The sequence below is a fragment of the Heliangelus exortis genome, chromosome 2 (genome assembly GCF_036169615.1).
Source record: "Heliangelus exortis chromosome 2, bHelExo1.hap1, whole genome shotgun sequence".
Classification (NCBI taxonomy): domain Eukaryota; kingdom Metazoa; phylum Chordata; class Aves; order Apodiformes; family Trochilidae; genus Heliangelus; species Heliangelus exortis.
This window is the reverse complement of record NC_092423.1, coordinates 125,803,182-125,827,359: the sequence shown is the minus strand read 5'-3', so window position 1 is coordinate 125,827,359 and position 24,178 is coordinate 125,803,182. Positions and strand designations below refer to the sequence as shown.

The window sequence follows — 24,178 nt, the reverse complement described above, 5'->3', positions numbered from 1 at the left end:
AAGACCACTGCCTCGGGGTTTGGTTCATCAGTAGCCATGAGAGTGTTTTGGTATTCTAACTTTGCATCAAATCTTGTCCACCAAATACCTGTAAAAAGTCTGTTGTTCAACAGTTGAAATGTTTGCTGAAGAAGGGGTGGAGACTGCTGCTTGTTGCCCTCTCAGGTGAGGTTTTTTCTACTGTCATAATGAGAACCTTTGGGTTTTCCTGTTGAAGACTCACTGGTTCAATGGGGCAGCTTGTGTAGAGTGCTGAGTATGACCTTTTACTGCTTTTATTTAATTAAAGCAAATAGAGTGGATAGCAGAATATCAGTGCTTCAGAAAGGTGGTTTTACAGTTGCAAAAAACCCCCAAAACTTGTAATTCACTTCAGAAATTCTCAAAAGATACCCTGTACAGGGCCCTTCAAAGTCTGCTTCCATTTTAACATAATTTTATCATGATTTTTGGCTCTAGCCATTAGAGGAAACAATGTTTGTCAGCTTACTGATGTGAGCCTTCTGAGATAGATGATAAAGGGCACAATTACAACTCTCAGGAGCCTGAACATCCAATATAAATCGGTATTTGCCTTTACCCTGGAACAATTGCATTATCCTGACCTGATGTTTCCTTTATATCTTAAAAGATGTTGTGTGTGTTAACCTCAGCAGGCAGCTAAGCCCCGTGCAGCTGCTCACTTGCTTCTCCCCACACACCCTCAGTAGGGGGGGGCAGAGAGAATGAAAGGATGAAAGTGAGAAAGTTCATGGGCTGAGATAAAGAGTTTTACAGGTAAAGCAAGAACTGTGAGCACACGCAATGGCCATTAACGTGGCCTTTTGCAGGTCAGAACTGCTGCCTCCCGCTCCCCTTCCCTGCTGTGCAGCTCAGCCCCTGTGGTTTCAGCATTCAGTTCACTTCTGAGAGAATTTGTGTGGTGTTGGTTTTCTTCAGGTTAAAAAAAGTGCAGTCACTCAGCTGTAACATAAGAGGGTTTTTGTTTGCCTCAAAACCAAGCTGAAAGTATACCCACCTTTTTGACAAAATGCTGCTCTTCCTCTAAAAATACATCCAACAGCACTTCAGATGTTGTTTCTTGGATTTTTCTGTGTAACACTAAGGGTTGGTTGGGGCTGGTTTTTTTATAGCATGTATTACCACGTTCACACTGCTCACAGGAAGGAGATGGCACACAATACATAAACTAAATATACTTTTTATTACCAAGGCTTTGAAAATACAGTCTTGCAATCAATCAGCAGCTTAGCTGAACACAGTTTGATGCAGATTGAATGACTGCACCACCGAATAGAGGATGGGTGGTGTATTCCTGCAGGAACATGCTTAACTTTCAGTGTAAACCTAGTTCAGTCGACTTTTCTCTTTCCTTCATCAGCTGTGGAAGCCACTGCTTTTTTTTTTTTTTTGACAAGACTACCAAGATATTCTCACTGTTGAAGTTTGTTTTCTGTTTCTGTTCCTTTCCACCTGGGAATCTGCCTCTTCTTCTCCCACCTTTACTCCACGTCACCTCCCAGCACGTGGGCTGCTGTGGCAGGGTCGGCCTCTCCAGTGTCGTTGCACCACTTCCTATACACTGAAAATGTTTTTGCAGTCAGCTTTGGTTTCCTTTGCCCACTGACCTCCCTGTGGACCTCCTCCAGAGTGCTAAGCCCCCTTCATTACCTCCATTCCTGATAGGGAGGCTCTGTTCCATGTGTCTACCATGAAACATCAGCTGATAATTGAGAGCATCTTTGCTATAGTTCTACCTCCAGCCCCCTCCCAGCTCTCCTGTTACCACTCACTTTTGAACAGGTGACTTCTCTGTCCTTCCTTTTCCCATCTTTCCCCTTCCTCCTATAAAACTTGCCCTGTTACATTTGTTGAATCTCTCCACGGTCATGTTTGGCCACATCTAGTGTTTGATTTGCAAACTGGTTACCCTGACTGCATTCTGGCTGTTCTGGTGTCTCCTTAGAACTTAAGCCAAATGTGGCAAAACCTGAGCCCGTGTTCCATTATTCCTCAGTCTTCCTCTTGCAATGTTTTGATAACCACCATCACCACATTCCAGTGAGATAGTTATAAAAATGTTAGACAAAATCAGAGCTCCCTTGCCAGCAACTTCCCCCCCTACATACTTTAGCATTCTGTTTGTATCATACTGCTCCAGCTCTATCAAGAATTTCAAACGTTGGCTACAGCACTTGATCCATGCAAACCAATACCTTTCCCCTCTGTCTGAACACTGCAGCTCTCTGAATGCCTCTTCCTCCCCGTATTTTTTTTGTTTTTTTTTCTGGTCTAATTTTTTAAAAAGTTCCTCACCTCTCCAAACCAAAATAATTGGCTTCTAGGTGAAACTTTTAGTATTACTTCCATCTGTCATCAGTTTTCACACAATAAAGTTTAGCATACAAGCCTCAGGTAGGTTTATCATCTAATCAAAGCTGAGGTTTTGCTCACAAGTTGCTTGCAGCTCAGAAGGAAAATATATTTCAGCTGAGAGCAGATGTTCTGTACACATTTACATTGCTGATCCAAAAAAAAACTAAGGGTATGACCCAAGCATACTCCATCAAAAGCAGAAATACTGAGGCACAACAAACAGAAATGGTACATAACACAGCATCACCAAAACATAGCATCACCAAGGCCAGGTGTATTGTGTGTGAACAAAAATACAGCTCAAGGAATATAAACCTTTATCTCATTTACAACTGCAATTCCACAACCAGACTAACAGAGAAATGGGCAGAGTATGGACCTTCCAGATTCTGCCAGGCAGATGTAAGGCAGTGGGGTCTGTTTGCAAACAGGACATAGAATCTGGTCCTAGAATCCAAACTAATGGGAAAAAAAAAAAAAAAAAAAAAAAAAAAAAAAGAGGCATGTAAGGTTACAGAGGGTGTCCAGGATTATAAGGATGAATTATAGTTTATTGAAGCACCCACTGCAGGCAATGTAGGCTGATAATTGCACATTACCAATGATCTCAGAATAAAGAGAGTAAACTGCAAATTAAACAGTCTCCAAAACAAGTTGTTTCAAAAGGACAGGAGAGATAAGAATATGAAGTATATTTTTTCTGGTTCTGATGTCTAGTGATGACCACCAAGTTACAAAAGTGAGTTTAATAAGTTAGTTTAATAATATGCCCCGAAAGTACAAAATTATTGTTAGAAAATTGGGTAGCATGGAGACGGGTTTAATGTGAACTTAAGTTCAGGGTTTGTTTTAACTGAAATGTTCCATAATGTCTGCAAAGACAAAACCATCCTTAAAACAGTGCAATTACTAAATTACACTGCAACATTTCCCCCCCGGTAATCATTGTTCCTTACACCAAATTCATCCTTGACCTCACACTTCCTTGTGTAATTCAAGCTTCAGAAATGAGCTAAATTCAAACACCTCAAGTGTACCATATTCCCCATAGTATTTTTCAGAAAAAACCCCAGCTTTTTATAATTTGATATCCTAGCTTCAAATTTGTACCCCTCATGTCACCAAAGGCTTTTTTTCTCTGTCCAAGAATGTATCAGTTTCCATTGTTTCTGCTGAAAAGAATCAGATTATTATGGTTATTTCAAACAATGCATGACTTCTGTTTCAGGCTGGGCAAGGGAAAAAGGGAGGGAGTAAATGTCCAAAAACATCTCACATCAGTTGAGATACCACGCTCCTATCTTGTTCTCTCCTCAAAACAAAAGAAATCAAAATTCTGAAAGAAAATTGTTAAGGTTCCAAAATATTATCTAAATTGAAATGTAACAGTAAACTTTCGGCTTTTTTTTTTTTTTTTTTTTTTTGTTCTGTAACTTGTTCCAAATGGAATCATTACTATCTGGATGATAATAAAATTGAATAAACAGCTGCCTTTGTGGAAGATGTATGTTACCTCTTGCTGTTTAAAAATGTTTGGGAGCAGCACTGCCACAGCACAGATTCCAGTATTACAGGAAAACACCTCCTGGCTTTCTCAGCAGTAGAAAATAGCAGTACCAGAGATAGCAGGTCTCATCTTTGGGCACACCACCTTATTGATCCAGTCCTACCACTTCTGGAGCAAACACAACTGCTACTACTTTGTATTTATGTGCTGCACTTCAGTTAGTAGCCAATTCATAATAAATGGCAACATGTTAAAATAACAGCTCCAGCACAGAGCTCCCAAGTTATGGTACAAAGATCTTGACAGAAGAGGATGGGAGACCCCCAGCCCATCAATGCCATGGGGAAGCACTGCAGCACCTACAGGGTTCCCGTTCGTACCTCTCTGATTCTTTGCTGCTTTTCTCTAATTGTTCCTCACTGGTCTCTTGTTATTTGTGAGGACTCACTACAAGTTTTGCACCCTCTCTTCCTCTCTCAAGAGTAGCTGGCATAAAAATGGGCTTTGATGAGGTGACCTCTTTCTCTCAGCTGGCCATTCAAGTCAGTCCTGCCTCAAAGTTTGGATCTTAATTCAATTTCCTCCAGCTTTGACCAAGTACTAGGGATTTCTGCCCCCAGCCTCCTTTTCCAAGATTTTGAGCTGCAAGTGAAAGATGCTACAGCCACCACCCTCCATAAAATTAGTATTTTCATTATGCAACCACACCTCTATTAAATTTAGAATTAAAAAAGGGTTCCTACACTCACCAGTCCAGAAGGAAAATACACGCTACCACAACAGTTCCCTAATCCTGAGGACTAGGGATCTGCTGCTGGGAGATGCACTCTGGTGTCCCTTACTAAATGTATAGGCTCTGTTTCCCAGACCTATACTCTTCCCCTACATTCACTGGCAAATCAAATTTGGGAAATTACTAGACAGATCTTAGTTCCAGTTCAACACAACTGGATACTATGCAAAATTTTAGCTAGGAGATGCATTCAGCATTAATAACCAAACCCAAATGGAAGAGACGTTTTCCCAGCAGCCTATTAGGTAATAAAACGTACCTTTACAAATTCCATAAATCCAAGTTAAATTCTTTTAGCTAAAAATTATATTCTTCATGTCTGTATTTTAGTAATAAAGCTTAAGTAGTAAGCATCCTTTTTAAATTCATCATTTTTAAAAGCCTGTCTTTCCCATGGAAAAAAGTGCTGAAAGCATTCAGTCTCCCCTCTGGCAAATATTGCAATATACAGGAAATCCAAATGTGGGGTTTGGGGTTGTTCTGGTTTTTTTTTTTTCCTTGAAATCAAAGCAACAAAGTATTTCCCCAAAAGATGACTCTTCAGTGCCAGTATTTAATTCACAATAAATGCTGTAACTATGATATAATGCTTTAGGTAAAACTATCCTAAGGGAAAACTTTGAGTTTTTATGTCTCTTAATTCTCTCAAAATACCTAAGAGAAACAGAAATGTCTCTCAAAATCAGCAACCCAAAAGTGCAAAAGTCCAGCTATAACTTAAACTCACAATTCGTACAATAAACAGGCTGATTTTTTAGTAAAGCTTTGGTTGAAACGAAGTGGGTTTGTGCTGGCTCGTTAAACAAGATGACAGTGAAAAATCTGTCTGCCAAACTAAGGGGTCACACATGCAATTTTTTAATCCCAAACTGGCAAGATTTATAAATGAAAAAAGCAGTTAAGCCTCATGATGCTGTAATACTGCAGAGGGGAAGATGCCTGCATAATAATAGGACAAAAATGTCTGCTACAACTTTGTCACTGCAAAACTGTGTGTAAGGAGCTGCAGCAGTTGAGGTGAGAGATTTGGCTGTTTGAAGCTTTTTCCCCCTTTTTTTGCAAAATAGCTGTTTTAAGTAAATTGCCTCCTTTGTTTTGTCAGTATTTTAAATATTTCACATGACAAATTACAATGCAGTAACATGCCACAATATGTTCCATTTGGACATTTATACTGACACAAAACTGTCAGAATTTAATCACAGCATCAATGTATTCCCAATATATTAACTGCAATAAAATGCTATAATCAAGCATTTAGCACTTATAATACAGATTCTCAGCTTAAATTATTAATTAACAGAGGTTTAAGGTAGATCTATATACACAGAATTTCTGCCAAAGGTGGCGAATCACAGAATCTCAATTCATATATGCAGAAAATAAGCCTAAAATTTTAGCATAGGTAAAACAAGCTCAGAAGTATAAAAAAGTATCTTAACTAGTATTGTCAATGCATGGTTAAATCCAACCATGTAGGCAATGCAAAAATTAACATAAACTTTACCTCAGTTATGTTTATTTTTATGCAGTCAAGTTGGATTTAAACTAGAATTTCTTACTATTAGTAGCATCATTTCATAAATTACTTTGGACTTCCATTGAAAATGCTGTCACTTCAATCCTTGCATACTTCACCTTTTCAACTTCTGTGTCCAAAGCCTGAGTAATGTACTCAGGTGCATAAAGGCCTGTGGCCCATAATTCAGTAGGCACAGTAAACAGGCATTTGTTGCATATAGGTATCTACAGCTTAGGAAAGATGGCTGGGAAACTAGGAAGCATTTGCAGTTTCACAAAGTCTAAGCCTAATTTCCTTTTTAAAATCTCTTCAAGTTCTAATATGGAGATTTTCATCATGCAAATACAATACCTTAAACTAACATGATGTTCTTCAACACACAAACACCTCAAACAAACAAAAATTAACACCTATTCCATCACACTGGACCTGAATTAAAATGTTTGGTAACAAATCAGTCAAAACCAAGGACTTGGATCTAATGAGAGTTCTGGAAAGGAACCTAAGTTTTCTAACTAGCTGTTGCTTACCTCACTATAGTGAATAACCCAGGAGTGTGTTTTTGGTAAACTAACTAAACTCTAAAATCCAACAAATTAAATTTAGGTTTTACACTCCAGAGCAGAAAGGTGAAACTTCCATTCAGAGGTAGGTACAAGTTAAGCCTTTGTCTTTCATAACAAGCTTTAAGATCTATAGGAACTCTGGTATGTTTGCTTTGGGTTTGGTTTATTTCTTTTTAGCTGGCTGTGAGCCTCTTACAAGTTTCAAAAAGTTGAAGCTAAAATAATTTTAGCGTTACATGCTGCTCTAGAAAAAAAGTGATAAACACCCAACACTTGGTGAAACAGGAGATGAGAATATCTATCACCCACCTTCATCAGTCAAGTGATCCCATTCAGCCTTCCTGAACTAGGAAGCAAACAAAACTTTCAGTTTTCTCATGTACTTATTTTTTCAGTAGATAGATATTCATTGTATTGACACTGTAATAAGAGCACTTACATCAGTACTTTATTGTTTATGTTAATGAGTATTCTCAGAATGTACATAGCACTGTAGGGGAACATCTCATGTTAGTCTTTCTGCACTCACCCAACTCTAGGCATAGCGTGAAAAAACAATAATGGATTGTGTCAAATAATGTGTTAAAGATTAAATGGGAATGCTTAGTCTTTTATTCCAATTATCAAATAGGATATTTCTTTAACTGCTGAGCAATACTTCTTGCTTACAGAAACCCTCCTTACAGTAAAAACCATTTTACTAAGTGCTCATTCCAAGTATTACTGTAGTACTATGGCAAATAAATAAAATCCTTGTTTCAAGCAGAAGGCTCCAAATTTGCTTTGGGGCCAAGGATCACTTTATACTAAGCAAGCTTTCTGCTTTTAGAAGTTATTTTGTCATATTTGACACTAAAATGTAAAGCCACTCTGGTAGGCATTGCTTTTCCCAGAGGAAATCTGCTCTTTTTAGCTGAGCAAGAGATGACAGGCAGGTCAGTGTAAGTTAGTCTCATTTTCTGTTTATCTGGAAGTAATTCCAGTCAAGTAGAGATCACTTGTAATAGCAGATCAATATTTTGTGTTTTGAAAAGGTGAAGCATTGTATTATCAGCATCCTTTACAAGCAATACAAGCGCAGGTTACTTGTATACAACAGAAATGTGACTGCTATCAACTTTCGCTGTCAGTGAGTGTTCTGTTAGACTGTATCAGTAATCCTGTCTGTGAAAGTTTCTAACGCCTCATTTAAGGTACCCCATCACTTCTTCCATCCCCACTTTCAATCAATTCATGTTTCTTTTTCTGCCTTATTGCCAGGCATCTTGCAATGCCCAATGCACCTCCTTTTAAAAACCGTACAAAGTTGTCTCCCACCAGAGGACCTAAAGCAAAGAGGTTTGCTTCTTTAGTGCACTCGTAAGTGTATGGATCAATCTCTATAGGATTTCCCTTGCATGTGATGGGCTGATTAGAGTGCTGACCTATGCTATGTCCTTGGTCCTTTAGAAAGAAAAGATTTGGGTGAGAACCAATCAGAACTAAGGCTACAGAAAACTTCAAAATTTTTTTCAGTCCAGAGGCACTCTGAAGAACACATTTCATTTCAGGCTTGAAGGAAAGTACATTGTGTTCAGGGAAACTTGTGTAAGCAGAATGCAGATTAGAGTCCACAGTGTGTGACTGAGTACACATCATATGATAGACCTTATGGTATTCAGGGTAAAGCTTTTTAGGTAACTGCTTGAAAATTAGACTTGTATCAGTAACTCTTCTACGAAACACGTGGATTACTGGGATGTTGTTGTTGTAGGCACATAGTACTGCATCAGCTGCTGTAAGTCCAGCACCCACAATTAACACAGGGTCTGCCTTCCCACGTAATTTTCCTTTGCTGATGGCAGCTCCAAAGTCAGACATGGAATGAAGCACGAAAGGAAAGTCTTCTCCTTCAACTTGTAGTCGGCCAGGACAATCAAAGGTTCCTGTAGCAAGAGCCACATTCTCAGCAAAGAGACAGAAGGGCACATGAGAGCCATCTGTTGCTCTCTGGTATCCTCTGACTTCCCAGTTTCTTTTAATCAGTGATGTTTGTCCATCTTCCATTTGCAAATGCTGTGCTGAAATATTTTCATTTAGTTGACTTCTATCTTCATCCTCCTTTCCTCGGTAAAGCCTGGATACTGACGTTATGTAAACATTATCTCTGAAATTCTTTTGAAGGCCCATTACTTTAACATAGTGTTTATAATAACAAGCTATTTCCTCTGGCATTACTCGGTCACTCTTTATATTTCTGAAACAAAATTGAATGGTTCCAGTTAATATTTAGACCTTACCAGTAATCTGAATATCATAGGACATACTCCTTAAGTGTCCAATTTAAAAGGTCTGAATCTGCTCAGTGTAACTGACACTGATCAGTATCTTTAAATGCATTCAATTTATTTGTTCCCCTGGTATACAAGACAAGTTAACTTTTTTTTTAATAGTTGTAAATGTTTGCAATGTAAAGTGCTATGGTGTTTACCAAATTGAGCATAACAAAATGGCAGTGTCACAGTAGGTCTGTATTCAAGTGTTTTACAAAGCCAGTTTAGCATCATGATGGCCAACTATACAATACTCAGCAAGAATACACTTACTTAGGATATAAATAATATCATAGTAATGGTTAGGTGCTGATTCTGAAGCTCTAGGTTTGATATATTATTTGAGTCAAGTATTATTTTGCATTATGCTTTCAAAAGGCCTCTTCTGTAGTACAGATAGGTTCAGTAAGTATCAAGTTAAGTAGTTCCACATCACAGAAATGAAATAAAGCAAGTGTGAAACAGCACCTTCATGCAACTATATACATAAAGGATTATAATGTCTGAGTGTCCAACAAAAAGCATCTTTACACTGCAATACTGATATTACAACTATGCTTTCCTCAAGTTTATAGCATTCTCCTTTATGACAAAAACATAAGCTGAAAATGTCATTATTCTGAGCAGCCTCATGAATTTTTCTGTTTCTTTAGCAATAACCTCTAGGAAACAAGCAAAAGAAACAGTAGTAAACATCAAGACTGCCACTGAATTATGTTTAAAAGCATCTTTACAAGAAATCAGATTATTCCTTTACACAGATTAACACGTTATTGCATATGTACTTTTAAATGTCCAAGTTACTACTCTGAAAATCTTGGTGAGAAACTTATTGAAGAGGATGATGCAAGTGTCACATCTGTTACAAGGAAATTTAGGAAACTATTTTACATGACTACAGCTTTTCACGATCATCAAAACTTTTAAGTATGTCTGCCTAGTTGTAGCCTAACAGGTCAGTATTTCTGTTTTTAGTATGTTGAAAACTGTAGTATAAACAAATTAGCTTCAGATAATAAGCAGCTTATGGGATTTCAGTTAATAAGCAGGCAAGATTACTGCTGTTATCTAAGAAAGTGATTACAGAACAAAGGTAGTTTCTTTACTCTAAGTGTTGTCCTGAAATGACTAACAGTCTGCCCTTAAAGATATGCACAAGTTGTTCTACTTCTTCTTTTGCTAGTGTGGTACAAGAACAACTTCCATTAATTTTGCTAGAACAATGAAGATCAGGAAAACTAAAGTTTTGGGAAAAACTATGTAGATTGTTCCTGGGTTCATCTGCTGAGGCAGACCTTTGTGAACTAAATGTGCAACTGAAGTAAAAACAGTGAGCCGGTACAAGACTAATTTTTCTTTTCTAAAATTTTTCCAAGAAGCTTATTACTAAAATAATATTTGAAATATAATATTTGAAATAATATTTCAAATAATATTTGAAAATGCTTAACTATGCTTTTAAAATTAAAATTAAAATTCAGAGAGCAAGATTTCAGATACTGCAGCTTTGACTGTGCAAGCAAATACTGAATTCCAATAAATCTAGAGTGCACAGCAACTTACGTTGCATCCACCTTGAAAGAGGAACTTTTGATACTTCCACAGATTGTAAATTCCTCCCTCAATCTTTACTCAACTCTGATCAAAACTGATTACAGTAACAGCATGTCTTTGGGAAATGCTGCTAGAACACACTACTGGAATTATATATGCTTTCCATGCACTCAAAGCAATCATTCTGGCCAACCACTGTCCATTTTTTTTTCCATCAGAGTACACAAAGCAGAATAATTTCTAGTGCCATCAGGCAATTTAATAAACAAGATCTCCTCTGCACAATGTAATTGGAATGTTCTTAAAACAATGTTATCTGGATTCTTATAGCAAATACATTATGCAGTGCCTTTACCTGCGTTTGCTTGCAGCCCACTCCTTGAAGGTCAGGCCAGGCAATTCCATCCAATCTCCAAAACTAATTGTTCTCATAGAGCCTTCCATGGACTATGGAGAGAAAACCCTAGATGTATGACCAGCTGCATTTCAAATGGATACATTCATGTAAAACACAATGTTGTTGGTCTCATTCTACTAATTTAGAGCAAGTTACTTAACATTAAAAAAAGAAAAAAGTGTGAAACCAACAGCGTATGAACACATTAAGATTCAAGATTTTGTATAACAGTACCTGGAAACAATGCAAAGATAGGAGAAAAATGTCATAGAAAATCTCTCTGCATTTTAATTCATTAAATTAAAATTAATAAAAACCCCACGTACAACAGCAATCATGGTCACAAATCCCCAAATTAAGGACAACTTTTTTCTTTCTCATCTCTCTAACATATTTGGGCTTTGGTAATTAAGCAGCTGAAACTGCAATTGCCATTACTAGCTTAAACAGTCTTAGATCGTAAGAAAACCCCTAAATCACAAAATGATCAAGTTATCATGGAAATTATATGAAATATTTACTCACATGCCAAGCCCCACCAGGTGGTCCTTTACCAAGCACTATATGGGGAATGTAGTTATGTTGTTCTAGCTTCCAGTTCAAAACTGGTGGGTAGTCATACCCAAAGTCAGCATCAGGATGAAGCAGTGTGTCAAAAAGCACTGCAACTGGGTTTGAAGAACGTCCTTCAAGGCCTTCAGAGAGATACTCTAGATCCTGAAGTATGAGAGAAAGTTCAATGTGTTCATACAACTTTTACTGTTCATCACTCTGTTATGATATACAGAAAGTGAATTTTGAAAGGAAAGACAATTACTTCAAGTTGTATTTTAAGTAGAGGTAAATATTCAACGCAGAGATTCAGTAACAACACTTTTGAAAAATAACTGCCCGTGATCCACTTCCTCTGTAATTCTGAATAATACATTTCACTCATTTAAAAATTACATGCTAGTAACACAGTAATAGCAGGACAGTACTAGAAATTCACTGTAGAAGAAGAAAAACAGGAACAAATATTCAGAGATCAGAGCAGCTTAGTAACATCTACATTTATCAATAATGGACTGCTTTGAGATCGCTACTATTTCTAGAAGTCCCATTCTGATAAAGTAAAAATGGAATTTAAAACCATCAAATTTTAAAGATCAAGCTCCTTTGACAGCTCTTGGGTAGTGCCAACACTAAGTTTTTTATATGTTACATTAATGGAGGTATTATAAGTATTAATTTAAAAGATTAAAATTAGGTTCATTTTACATTGCAATTAATATTGAGACAACTTTCTAGAACTTTTAAAATGTTCACATTTCAGCATCTATTAACCAGCTGTGTTCCAAAAATTTTGCTATGCAATGGCAAACATTTGAAGGGAGAAGATAAGTTTGAAAAAAGAACTAGCCATAAGGCAAATTTTCACTGACAAAGACAGGACAGTTTAGCTTCCTAAATTGGGAAAATCTCAGAGAACCAGAGGAGGCTGAAGTTCATTACATATGTAGCCAACAGCTTAGGCAAATTACTCTCCTGCCAAAAAAAAAAAAAAACAAGCCAAACAATAAAACAACCAAAAAAACCCATCTGAAACTTAAGGTCAGCAATACATGGAAGCAGCACAGAACTAAAGCCAAACCAACCCCAAAGCCAACCAACCCCTACTTCCCCACAACAAACACATATTTATATTTCACATAGTGACACCCACAATACAGTCAGTGACAGCACTGTGGGTAATCCATCAGGAGTACAGAGAGGTGAGCAGAAAACAATGATAAGAGAGCAAACAAATAGACAACTGGGGAGGAAAATAATGGAGAAGATTCAACTAATTGCATCAGGCAGAAAAATTTGATATATAGGAGGATAACAGATACAGCACAAGAGCAATTCTAAGTTGAACACAAACACTGAAGGGTGCATACTGTTCAGAAAAGAAAAATGGGTTCTTTTTATAGAGGATGTATGTCCCTAATGAGCCTTAATGAGATTTGTACTATTTAGGAAGATTTTAACTTGAAGTATGCTAGTATCATGTGTTTTTGATGACAGTGCTCAAACATGAAAGCTGGAATTCCTGCATCAGCTACTCACTGACCAGGTGGTGCAAACTGTATAAACAAAAAACCATCACAAACAAGAAGACCTCAAGAACTGCAAAACCAACTAACACCCCAGAACTGGATCTAACAGTCATGAGTTGGTTCTATTTAAATTAACAGAATAAGAACTTAGTAATGCATTAGAAATCTGATTAGGTAAGTAGGCTGGTTCTTCAAAATACAATCTGTAGAATTTTTTTTTGGACAAGCAGTTATTAAAATACATTGCTTTTTATCTGAAGTACCTTGCACGTAATTTATTACAAGCAACTGAAGCAGGTAAATACTGCTCTCTTATTTTACAGGTAGGAAAAAGAGAGGCCAGGAGATAAAACTAGCTGTTTGAAGTCACACTGAGATACTGAGTTTTACCAGTTGACCAGTCCAGTTCTTCTTGGGGTGAAAATATTTAGTCTTTTCTTGTCTATGGCACTACTTATATAAGTTGCAAAAGCCTTTTAAACAGAATTGTTAGGTCTACTGTTTCATAACCCAGCTTGCAGTAGGAAAAGAGCTGGACAAGATGTCTACACCAAGGCTTACTTGATCAACAATGGAAAGATGTCGAGCTTCTTCTAATTTCGTGTGTAGAACGGGGTTGGGGTGTATAGCTTCAGGAGATAAGTAAGGTCTGTATCCAGAGAGCAGGTAAGAAAGACAAATTCCTGAAGGTCCATTTCCTATTAAAGAAAAAAGTTACTGCTTTAAAAGTGTCAATGATGTAAAGTTTTTAAGTCACTAAATAAGCAGCGACAAAATCATATTAATGTAGTATAATGCTATACTGGCCTGATGCAAAGCACCTTATAAACTGCACAGTACAATAAAACCTGTCATAGGAACTTCCTGCAAGTAAACTGATCAAAATCTTTCTCAGAAAAATAAGAAATGTACATATGACTGTTTACACCATGGAACAAAGTGCATATGAAGGGATTCCATAACTTAGTATGTCCAGTTCACTATTCTTGTGTGAAAATGGTCCCGTGGCTATGATCTGGTCTGCCTGTCAGTCACAGTGATATCTGAGTGTTATTGCCATCTTAGGACTTTGTGTTCCCAGTTACACTGGGTATTGTAAAACAAAGAACAGAAAGACAATTTAGAGCATATGCTCCTCAGGTCTGCCCATAAAATAAAAGGAAGAAAGAGAGAAGCAGGAAGTTGAGGCTTGCAGGTGAGAAGTTAAAGACACAGCACAATGGCAATGTAAAAGCTGAGTGAAGACAAGGAAGTACACAAATTGCAAAGTACAAGAAACTCATGTAAGACTACATTAATCCTTCAGTATCAAATCAATTCAAACACTTTTCTGTATCCTTTGTATAGCACTTTAGGGCTCTCAGATGTGCATTATTGCAACTCCAAGAGACTAACTTATTTTCAAATTGTTGTCAAAGATATTAAACAGATGGAACAACAATATTATCAGTAAGGCAATTATTTCTATTTACTTGACTAGAATTAGACAAAGTAATGGACTATATTTATGACATGCAAACACAGAGGTAATGATCACGTTGCCAAGTCAGGTATCAAAAACCTAGGGAAAGCTGAAGTCAGAAAAGTATGTGCTATGATACAAAATTTAAACATGTGACTATGTATTATTTCTATAGCTTCTCTTCCTCATTAACTGAGAAGTACAGTGTTCCCTTAATGAGACATTATTCAGTATTTTGTTTTCAAACTACAGTAGCACACATTTACTGCACAATATTCAAATTCTAGGCTAAAGATAAAGTTACTAATTTATTCATGGTTTTATACAGCACTCACTCTTAGGATGTCAGCTCTTACTTGCTACAGTTTCAAGTCTTGATTTCCAGAGTTCAGCTGTTCTCCAGAGCAGTATCCTGTTCCCCATCACCTTTGCAAATGCTATTTCTATCACCTGTTAACAATCCCACTTCTCCAACGCCTGTCTCTTCTCCCTTTTCTGATTTCCCAGTCTGTAATTTCCTCACCAGTTTTCATCAGTCTGTTCATTCACAGTCTCTTCTTACATTGGAACTCTTTTTCCTCCCCCACCAGGATCGTTTTATCACTCTGGTTCCCAGTAGCAAAATATACCATGCTAAATCACAATACTAGGTGTGTAGACTGATCATAGCCATGGGCTACAAGAGACTCATGATCTCTTCAAAGGCTAGGACTGGTAAGTTGTAAGAAATCTGCAATAAGTACATTTTCTCCAAAGGCCTACAACCTGAATATGCATGTGAAACTGCACAATGGCTCCTACAAAACAATGAAGGCAAAAATTAAATCTTTAGAGTGCCTGTGTACTGTAAGGACCATAAAGCCCTGGAAAAAGGCCATTCAAACAAGCCACAGATTTCCATCACTGGGAACTTCAAGAGACTTAAATCAAAAGTCTGTATATACAAAGGTGTAATATTGGTGATCCTGCTGATATTATTTCCCAAACAAATTTGTTTCCTATTTTGCAGTTCACATAAACAACTGTAAAGAATCTTTTAGACAGTGAAAACACACACTCTCACACTGTTCTTCCCTCCCACAAACAGAGTAGCACAAGATAGGCTGGTATTCTGAAGAATTTAAAGCTTAAAACATATGCCAGCCCCTTGTCACATGGGGCTGTCACCCATTTACCACTAGATGGATTTGAGAGAAAGCTTCAGCAATATATTGAAACCATCCATAACAAAATCACACAAAGTTGTGAAGAGACTCTTTCCATACCATAAGAATTCCCAAGACTGAGCAAATTCTTAATTATTTCTAGAATTATAACTTGTGCACAGAAGTGCACACAAGTGCATAGCAACATTTTTTTCCTGCTGGGGAGTAAAGGAAGTTAGTCCATAATGGAAAGGGAAAATATGGGTGCCATATCGAAGGATGCAGAGCTAAATATTATCCCTACTGGATATGACTCAAAATGGATAAATGGATAACATGGATAACAAAAGGTGCAAAAACACAGGCTGAGAAGGGCCAAGGAATTCACTGAGAGTGGTATTATGTTAAAGTGAGTTATTGTCACTGAGCTCCCTAGCCTCTCTCCTGGGACCATCCAGAGACCTGATCCAACCCCAGTTCCTGTTCTTTGAGTAGACCCAGTCCCAGGGAAAGGAGCTTCCTCAAAGATATGTTCTCAAGAATGCATAAGATGAAGTTCCAGTTAATATTGTGTTTGAACAGCAGCAGAAGCTTTTCCTGATCAACAGTAAACTACAATACAATCATCTTTAATGCTGTGTCTATACTTAAAGCAAATAATCAGCTCCATCCTGACAGCCTTACTATTTGGATGAAAACTTCAAAACATTAAGTTTACTCAGAAATTATCAGTACTAGAGCAGCAGATGGAAATGTCTAGCACAGATCACCCTCTAGACTTCAGATCTATAATATGAAATTCTTGAATCCCAGCTCATTCAACTGGGATGCATACATTTCATTCCAGCTTCCTGAAGACAAGAGGTACAGCAGGGAAGTTACTTAATACTAGCACAGTAGCTTAGTGCTCTATACAGAACTGCAGTACCATATGCAGTACACGCTCAGAATCAAATTTAAAACTGGACATCACAGAGGAAAAAGGGGGATGATGAAATAAAGGGAAATGTAAGTTACTGACCCATCATTAACTTTTCATACACGTGCCATCTTTTTCTTTCTGATTAATAAAATAGTGCAATGAGAAGACGGTGGTACTAGGAAGCTAAATGTATCTTTAACTCCAGCTAAACAAAGAAGATTAAACCACAAGACAATGTCTGTGTGTATGTGAGTGGGGGTTTCACAACTACTTTTATATTACTTTATGACATTATTAACTCTTTTTAGATCCCTTTTAAGACTCTTCAGAAAGCCAGTGAATTAGTGATAATAGGCTAACAGTAGAGGAGACCAGCTCGTGAAGTGTTTCAAATGTATCTGTGAAAAATCATTTGTACAACTAATTGTTTTTCAAGGAGAAACAGTCAAGGCATCTGTGTTTGGTTTCAGCACACCGAAAAGCTTCTAGACAAAATAAGTATTGAGCACAGGTATTTGCATAGCATGTATCTGCAAAACTAAACAGTGGAAACCGAGTCATTAACCATATGGCAGACCTATTCTAAGGTTGACAAAATCACAGGAAACTGTTGCTCTTCAGCAAGTGATTCATGTCTGTCACATCCGCTCAAGTGTACTACATGAGTACTATTTTAAGATATCATGAAGAGAGCTTTGAGAACACACACCATATAAACATCAGTCTTTGAAAGCTCTGGAGATGTACTGCAAACACACTGCATTCCATTCTCTGGAATCTCTGGTTCTTTGCAGATACAATTAAAGCTGTTGGTTTGCTGTAGTCCCAACAGCTTTGGACTAATTACTGAAAACCTCCTCTACTCCCTATCTTTTCTTTATCCCCTCATCAAGTCATGGCAGTAAGGAGCTGCTGGCCACTGCTGCTGAAATACCTTGGCCCAATACAAATCATCCTGGCACTCTCAATTAACCTGTGTACCTAAGCAGCCTGCCCCCTCTGCTCTCCTGTCATTCAGCAAGATTTTATAATTACAGCCTTTAACTATTTGACTAAAATTTATTGTTTTAAACTGGTTTGACTTGGATTAATTTTGGAAAATACAGAACAATATTCAGACATTAGTGATGGATGCAACAAAGAAAAAGACAATTAATGAGAGAGGTTCATATCTCACCAACACACAGCACACATTTTACATTATGTTTTTCAGTGTTCCATCTCTACCCCACAGATTTCTACCAGTGCACCATCAACAACCTTTATGCAATCTGAACCAGACATGGCACATTAATCAACACTAGAATCAAAACAGTTCTTCCGACTCACGTAGCTGCTGCCAAGTAATGAATCTCACTGTGCCAAAGCACAATCTGAATTCAAATATAGCCCAACAGCAAGTCCCTTAATGTAATTTTATGGTACTGCTACTGATCATAACAAATGTATTATTCTAAGAAACATCTTCAATGTAAGAATGCTAAGCATTAGTTATTTAATGAGAAATTACTTCATGCAGTAAGTCTAGAAAGGCAATGACAGTGACAGAGAATCTTGAAAATTGAAAAAACTCACCTATTATTACTACAGGCAGAGTAAGAGGGGAGTCCCCAGGCAGAACAGTTTCTTCAATTAGAGGCATTCTTTTGACCTTCCTTTCAAGGCTGTCACCAAAATACTGGACGAAGGAATTCAAAAGCTGTCCTTCAGTTTCAGGGCTGCTGTAACTTCTAATTAAGGACAGATAGGAGAATACTCAAATGAACCAGTTCAACCGTTGTCAAAACAGCCTCTTCTAAAACAATTTTCCTTTTGATGCTCTACTTTTAAGAGCTATGGAATTGTCAAGACAGGTATTTATAAAATCTACAATTTACAAAACCTTACTCTTCAACACAGCTTTTCTTGGGTTTTTTTTTTAAGTCCACTTTCTCCTAGAAAGTCTACAGAAGGATAACGAAAAGGCACAGATGGCTCTGCAGAGATGCAGATTTCTGATTTCAGTTTATACAAAGCCAAAGTATAACCAGCAAGCATTATTTTGATTCCTCACACAGTAGAACTCATTCCTCATTATCCTTATCAAAAGAGGAGAGACACACACTGCCTAGCCAATTAACAGCATCAAGGCCAGCCAAAGGCTGAAGGAGCAGCTAAGGCAGAACAGCAGCCATTCCCACCCCTTCCCATTCCTACATACTGAGCAGCAGAGGGGACTTTGCAGCAACAAATTTCTGCTTGGGTAGAAGTGAGGCTGGTTAAAGCTGGAAGTGGTGTGAAGATGGAGAAAAGCGTGATCCCTGTAAGCCCTAGATATAGCCCATTTTACCACTGTTGAAACTTTTTATAAAAGGGACTGCCATGCAGCCAGGTCATCTACTGACCAGCAGATGGTTTTCACCTCTTGCTTTTTTCCTAGACTTCTCAGATCTTTGTCTGCAACATCCACTTAGGTATCTCTCATAGCTCCTCACAGTCTAAATGTGCTTCTAGACTAGGAAGACATGGTTTATATTTTTTGATGTTTAATTATTTATGATCCCTTTTCTGAAGCCTTTCCGGGTCATTGAAGAGGCATGCACTATTTGTTTAGCTAGAAAAGCAGGGGGAAATTAAAAACAGGCTGTTATTAGCAGTTATTTTATTAAGTTTTGAAAATAAAGACTTAACTTTTCTATTAAAAATACCCCAATCAACTGATCTAAACACTCTTCTCTTTACAAAGACAGTTTTAATAATCAACTTAATAAATAAAAGTGCTCTTACTCATTTCCTCCGAATCTGGGTATCTTAAAGCTCTTACAGCATTTTAGGGATTAATTTTCTGCAAGGGATCAAAAGCATACAACACTGATCCCATTCCCAGGGCCTTCAAGAAGCCACATAAGTTAAATGATGTCTCAGTTCCCTCAGTACTGAAGGTTCTCCTACGTATTTCAAAAGCCCTTGCACAATGGGGAAGTCTGAAGTAACACTAGAGACAGAGCTGTACAGTAACAAAAAGCACTGGCACACACTGTAACATTGCTCTCTGATGGTTATTTCCTTGTTAAAAAGGGCAGGGAGCTGTTCTAAGGCTGTACCCATTTCAGAAAGCAAGCACTTCACGTCTGTATTTCCCACACTACAACCAAAAAGTTTGCAAATGATGTGCTCACTGTTTGACTACAGCTGTGCATTAGTTCTTTGTCATCTTGGAGATGCACAACATACAAACAGTGTGAGTGAGATGAAGACAAGCAGAAGGCAGAGAGATGATAACTAATTATCATGCTGCTTTTTTCACCTCAGATTTTTAGATAGGCACAGGTAGACTATATAATTTTCCAGCTTTTGCTGGAAAGTTAAGGCAATACTACACAATGCTTTGCAAAAGACATTTTTCAAGAGAGCATGCACATTCCAGTGTGGTCTTAGTACACTTGCTGTGCTAGATGGAAGATAAAAATCAAAAGAAACATTTCAAAACCTCTTTTATGGGATATATGCACAGTGCTGTAAGCTACAAAAGAATCTTTAACAATAAAAACATTCCTTCCCTTTAGCATAAAGAGTGTATCACAAAGTACCCAGCACAGAATCTAATTTTGTGTTAAAAAGTCCGCATACAACAGAGTTTCTCAGCTACTGTATATGTGAAGCAGATGGACTGCAAGAACATTATATCAGAACTCAAAAAGATCTTAGACCACCATCTTCCTAACCTCTTAAAAACACTGAAATCCACCAAGTACCAGAGTTTTTATCTTGATTAAAAACTCGTGGGAGACCGCTTTGCAGTGGAGGGGACTGGGTAAAAATATCTATGGCTGTAGTCATGCAGAGGAGCAAGCGGGCAAAGATGAGTCAGTTCCAGACCTAGTGCTTGGTGTACCTTATGCTGGTCATACCCAATAACCTCGAGAATTACATTCTGTCAGACACCTGGATTCTGAACGCCTTCACCTTTCTTTTTTGCATTTTAGTGCTTTTCAGTTAATTACTTGTACTTGTAATCGTCATGAAAAACCCATTAAAAGAAAAAACACAGTATACACATAAAGCGATTTTCTCCCTTTGAAAAGGATAATTCTTTCATAATAACTGCCTTAATTTAGTGCAAGTTATTTAAATAAGCAGTGCCTTTATCAGGTAGCAGTTCTGCAAGATCCTAGAATTCCCTACATACCTTCTGCAAAAAATAATTTACTACAGTGGGCGGCTGACACAAAACTGGTTACATAAAAGGAATTTAAAATTGGTCTCGATTGCCACTTTGGGAAGCACATTTAACATCGCCCGATTGGCGGGGTTTTTCAAGCAACCGGGAAGAGCGATGCCCACCCGGACCGGGATCCCCGACGCTGTTCCGCTACCAGCCCTGAAGCCAAACCGAGCATCAGCCCGCACCGAGTTCCTCCGAGCCCAGGCTGCGCTTCAGCGCTGCCCAAGGTCACAGCGCTCCTTCCCGACCCGCCCCCGCTCCATCCCGCACCGCCGGCCCCGCTCTTCGCCCGCCGCCGCACCCAGGCAGCGGAGCGGCAGATGGGGCGTGCGGGGTCGGGAAGCGCCGCGGGCCCCCCGGCAACAGCCACGCAGCAGCCCCGCGGAGGCCGCGGCAGCGGGCCGGCGGCACCGCTCCACTCCCACCGGTTTCCCCGTCCTCCTCGGTACCGCCACACCCGGCCCCCTCACCCCCGCTCCCCCGGGCGGCCCGGCTCTTGCGCCGGGGAGGGTACGGACCGCTCTACCCGGCCGCCTCACCTGAAGTGACCGGCCAAGGCGCAGCGGCAGCACCACACGGGCATGGGGGGCGCCGGCGGGCTCGGGGCGCTGGCGGGGCCCGGGGATGAGGCTCCGGGGAGACGCCGCGCTGCGCCTCCCGTTCCTCCTCCTCTCGCCGCCGCCGCCGCCGCCACACTAGGGCCCGGGCGGCGCCGTCCCTCCTCCCCGCTCACATGCGGCGGCGGGTCACAGGCGGGAGGAGGAGCCGCCGCCAGCACCGGGAGGGAGGGAGGGATAGACGAGCGGCGTGAGGGGAGGGAGGGAAGGGAAGGACGCCGCTTCCTTTTTCCAGCCCCGCCGCGTCCCCGTGCGTCGACGCAGGGGAGAGCGCCCGCCCGCTCCCCTCAAGAGGTTGCGGAGTGCTCCGCCACCCCCAGCAACGGCGGGAAGGGGCGGGCAACCCCGGCCTGGAACCGCAGGGGGGGAAAAGATGAACAAGGAAGGCGGAGGAGCAACGGGGAGGAGACACCTCCTTGGGCCAGGGGCGAGGCAGCAGGAGGGGCCGCCCGAGCCTGCCGCTCCCCCTCGTATCCACAAACACGCACACGGCCGCACACTCCCCCGGGAAAGGCGGGGCCTCCTGCCCGGGCCGCACCGCTTTCCCGCCCAGGCAGAAGCACACCTGCGCCTTCGCCTCGCCCATCGGCTCGGGAATGAGGGCTACGGTTCCGGAGGGGGGTGATGGGAGGCTGCGGTGCCAGCAGCGGTGGCCCAGCCTTCCACCTTCTACCCCGACCGGTCCGGAGCTTTCTCCTGTGCCCCGTCAGGTTTCGCGCCTGAAGTGCCTATGAGGGAATCAATAGAAATTCAACCAGATTAAAAAGCTCCAAGAAATTGTTTGTTTGCCCCACCTATATAAAAATAATAGTTTGTATATGCTAAGTACTCCAAATTGTGCTTTGTCATAAATATTTTGCAGGTGTGCTTTGTGGGGAGAAATAATTCCTTACTTAGTCTTGCCCTAGGCACTGAGTAGTTGAGGTTGGCAGGACCTCTGGAAGTCATCTTGTCCTGGCCACCTACAGCAGACTTGTCCAGGAGCATGGCCAGTGGTTTTTAAGTGTCTCCAAGGATGGAGCCTCCATCACCTCCCAACAGTTCCTGCTCCGGTGTTTTACCACCCTCACAATGGAAACATGTTTCCTTCTGTTCAAGTGGGACTGTGTGATTTCAGTTTGTGCCTGTTGCTTCTCCTGTCCAAGGGCACCAACAAAAAGAATGTGGCTCTGTCTTCATTACCCCTTGTCTGGTGATCCCCCTGGCTCTGCCCTTCATTCTCAGCTGTGCCCAGAGCAGTGAGTCTGCTGTCCCAGACACCCATGTCTTACTCTTTTTCTCTATATAGAAGCAATAACAGAGAACACCAATAAAATATGACTATTAAACAATTACAGTTGTTCATACCAAGTTAAACTTAACAATTTGAAATGTCTTCTTGGTGAATCTATTCTGTATGCCCACAATACCAAGACCCTACAAAGTTGTGGAGTTACTGTGTCTGAAGTGGCTGGTGGTAGCTCACAGTCCATTTTACCTCTAGGTTGTTCATTTAACAGACTTCATTACTGTAGCCAGCAAATAAATTACTTTTTTAGTAGCATCTCTTTGGTTCACACTAGAAAGGACAGCTTTTTATTTGTTAGATATGTGCACTATTAAAGCCTAAGGCAAAAGAACACAGGAGCAGAATTGTACCAATGAGGAAATACAGAATATTGATACAAAATTTTCTATTTAGAAAGGATAAAACACAAGTTAAACACACTGTTCTTCAGTATACTCAACACCAGGTGCCATGTGTCTTTAGACCAGAGTCAACAACTTGAGGCTGCTTTTAGTTTGCTCTTTTATTGCTTCAAAAGATGATAAACAGAGACTATCCCCAAAGCAATTGCCTTCAGTTCAAGAAAGTACATTATGTTGACCACATATGTTGACTATCCTACCCTCAATATTTGTACATTTTATTAATTTTTTTTTTCTTCAATCTGAGTTACAGAAAAGTAGAACGAAAATCAGAACGCGATGTTAGGGTTTTTTCACAGAATATTTCTTCTGATAGTCAGGGCTCATCCTCTCCCCAGATACAAAACTGCAGGGCTGTGCGACCTCACCCTTCAAGGAAACAAGCAAAAGTTTTCCAGGTTTCACTAGCTATTTGGTGGCAGAGCCAGGTAAAAATGACTTCAAAATCAACACATTAAGGACGTTCAGCTTTAAGCACCACACAGACTTTAGTCCTCTTTCTTTTCCCCCCACTGGCAAATCTGGTTGCCTAGAGTATAACATAGAACCTCAGCTACACTGGTACTATTATTAGTTTGTGCCCTTATCTTTGTGGACATAACCTTGAGCAGAAGAGAAAAACAACCACACCTGTGTCCACACCTACCATCAGGACATGTCTTTCCCCAGCACACTTTGCATTTAAAATTGAAAAAATTATACTGGGCCTTGAGTTTGTGATGCAAAAGAGGTTAATGGAAATACAGTATTTTATAAATTTCTCTGGAAATAATCATCTGCATAAATGGTCTAAGTTAGAATTCATTATATGCTTCTTCCAGAAATAAAATTTTACATTCCTTTGAAGTTCTACACAATAGGATGAGGTTTTTCAAACATCTTAGTTTTTTGTTGGGGATTTATTTCAAACCCATGTGTCAGGATGAAACATACTGTCTTCAGATGTGCCTTTGTTATATTGACTAGGGATTTAATACTGAGGAAGCAAGAAGATAAAGAGGAATAAAACACACCAAGCCATAGCAAACATT

The 24,178-nt window shown here is 39.6% G+C and overlaps 1 protein-coding gene across 3 annotated transcripts; it reads right to left on the bottom strand.

The window, feature by feature from the left end:
* Window positions 1-1,185: 1,185 nt before the first annotated feature.
* OSGIN2 (oxidative stress induced growth inhibitor family member 2) lies at window positions 1,186-21,867 on the bottom strand. Of its 3 annotated transcripts, none has more exons than XM_071737923.1 (6): window positions 21,381-21,867; window positions 18,213-18,367; window positions 13,670-13,806; window positions 11,553-11,744; window positions 10,986-11,077; window positions 1,186-9,000 (listed from the first exon to the last, which is right to left on the bottom strand). In XM_071737923.1, the coding sequence occupies exons 1-6, from the start codon at window positions 21,422-21,424 to the stop codon at window positions 7,953-7,955; spliced, it is 1,668 nt and encodes a 555-aa protein (XP_071594024.1). In that variant the 5' UTR covers window positions 21,425-21,867; the 3' UTR covers window positions 1,186-7,952. The 3 variants fall into 3 exon arrangements, with proteins under 3 accessions (XP_071594024.1, XP_071594026.1, XP_071594025.1); XM_071737925.1 differs by lacking the exon at window positions 21,381-21,867 and adding an exon at window positions 21,027-21,118; XM_071737924.1 differs by lacking the exon at window positions 21,381-21,867 and adding an exon at window positions 20,993-21,061.
* Window positions 21,868-24,178: the final 2,311 nt, after the last annotated feature.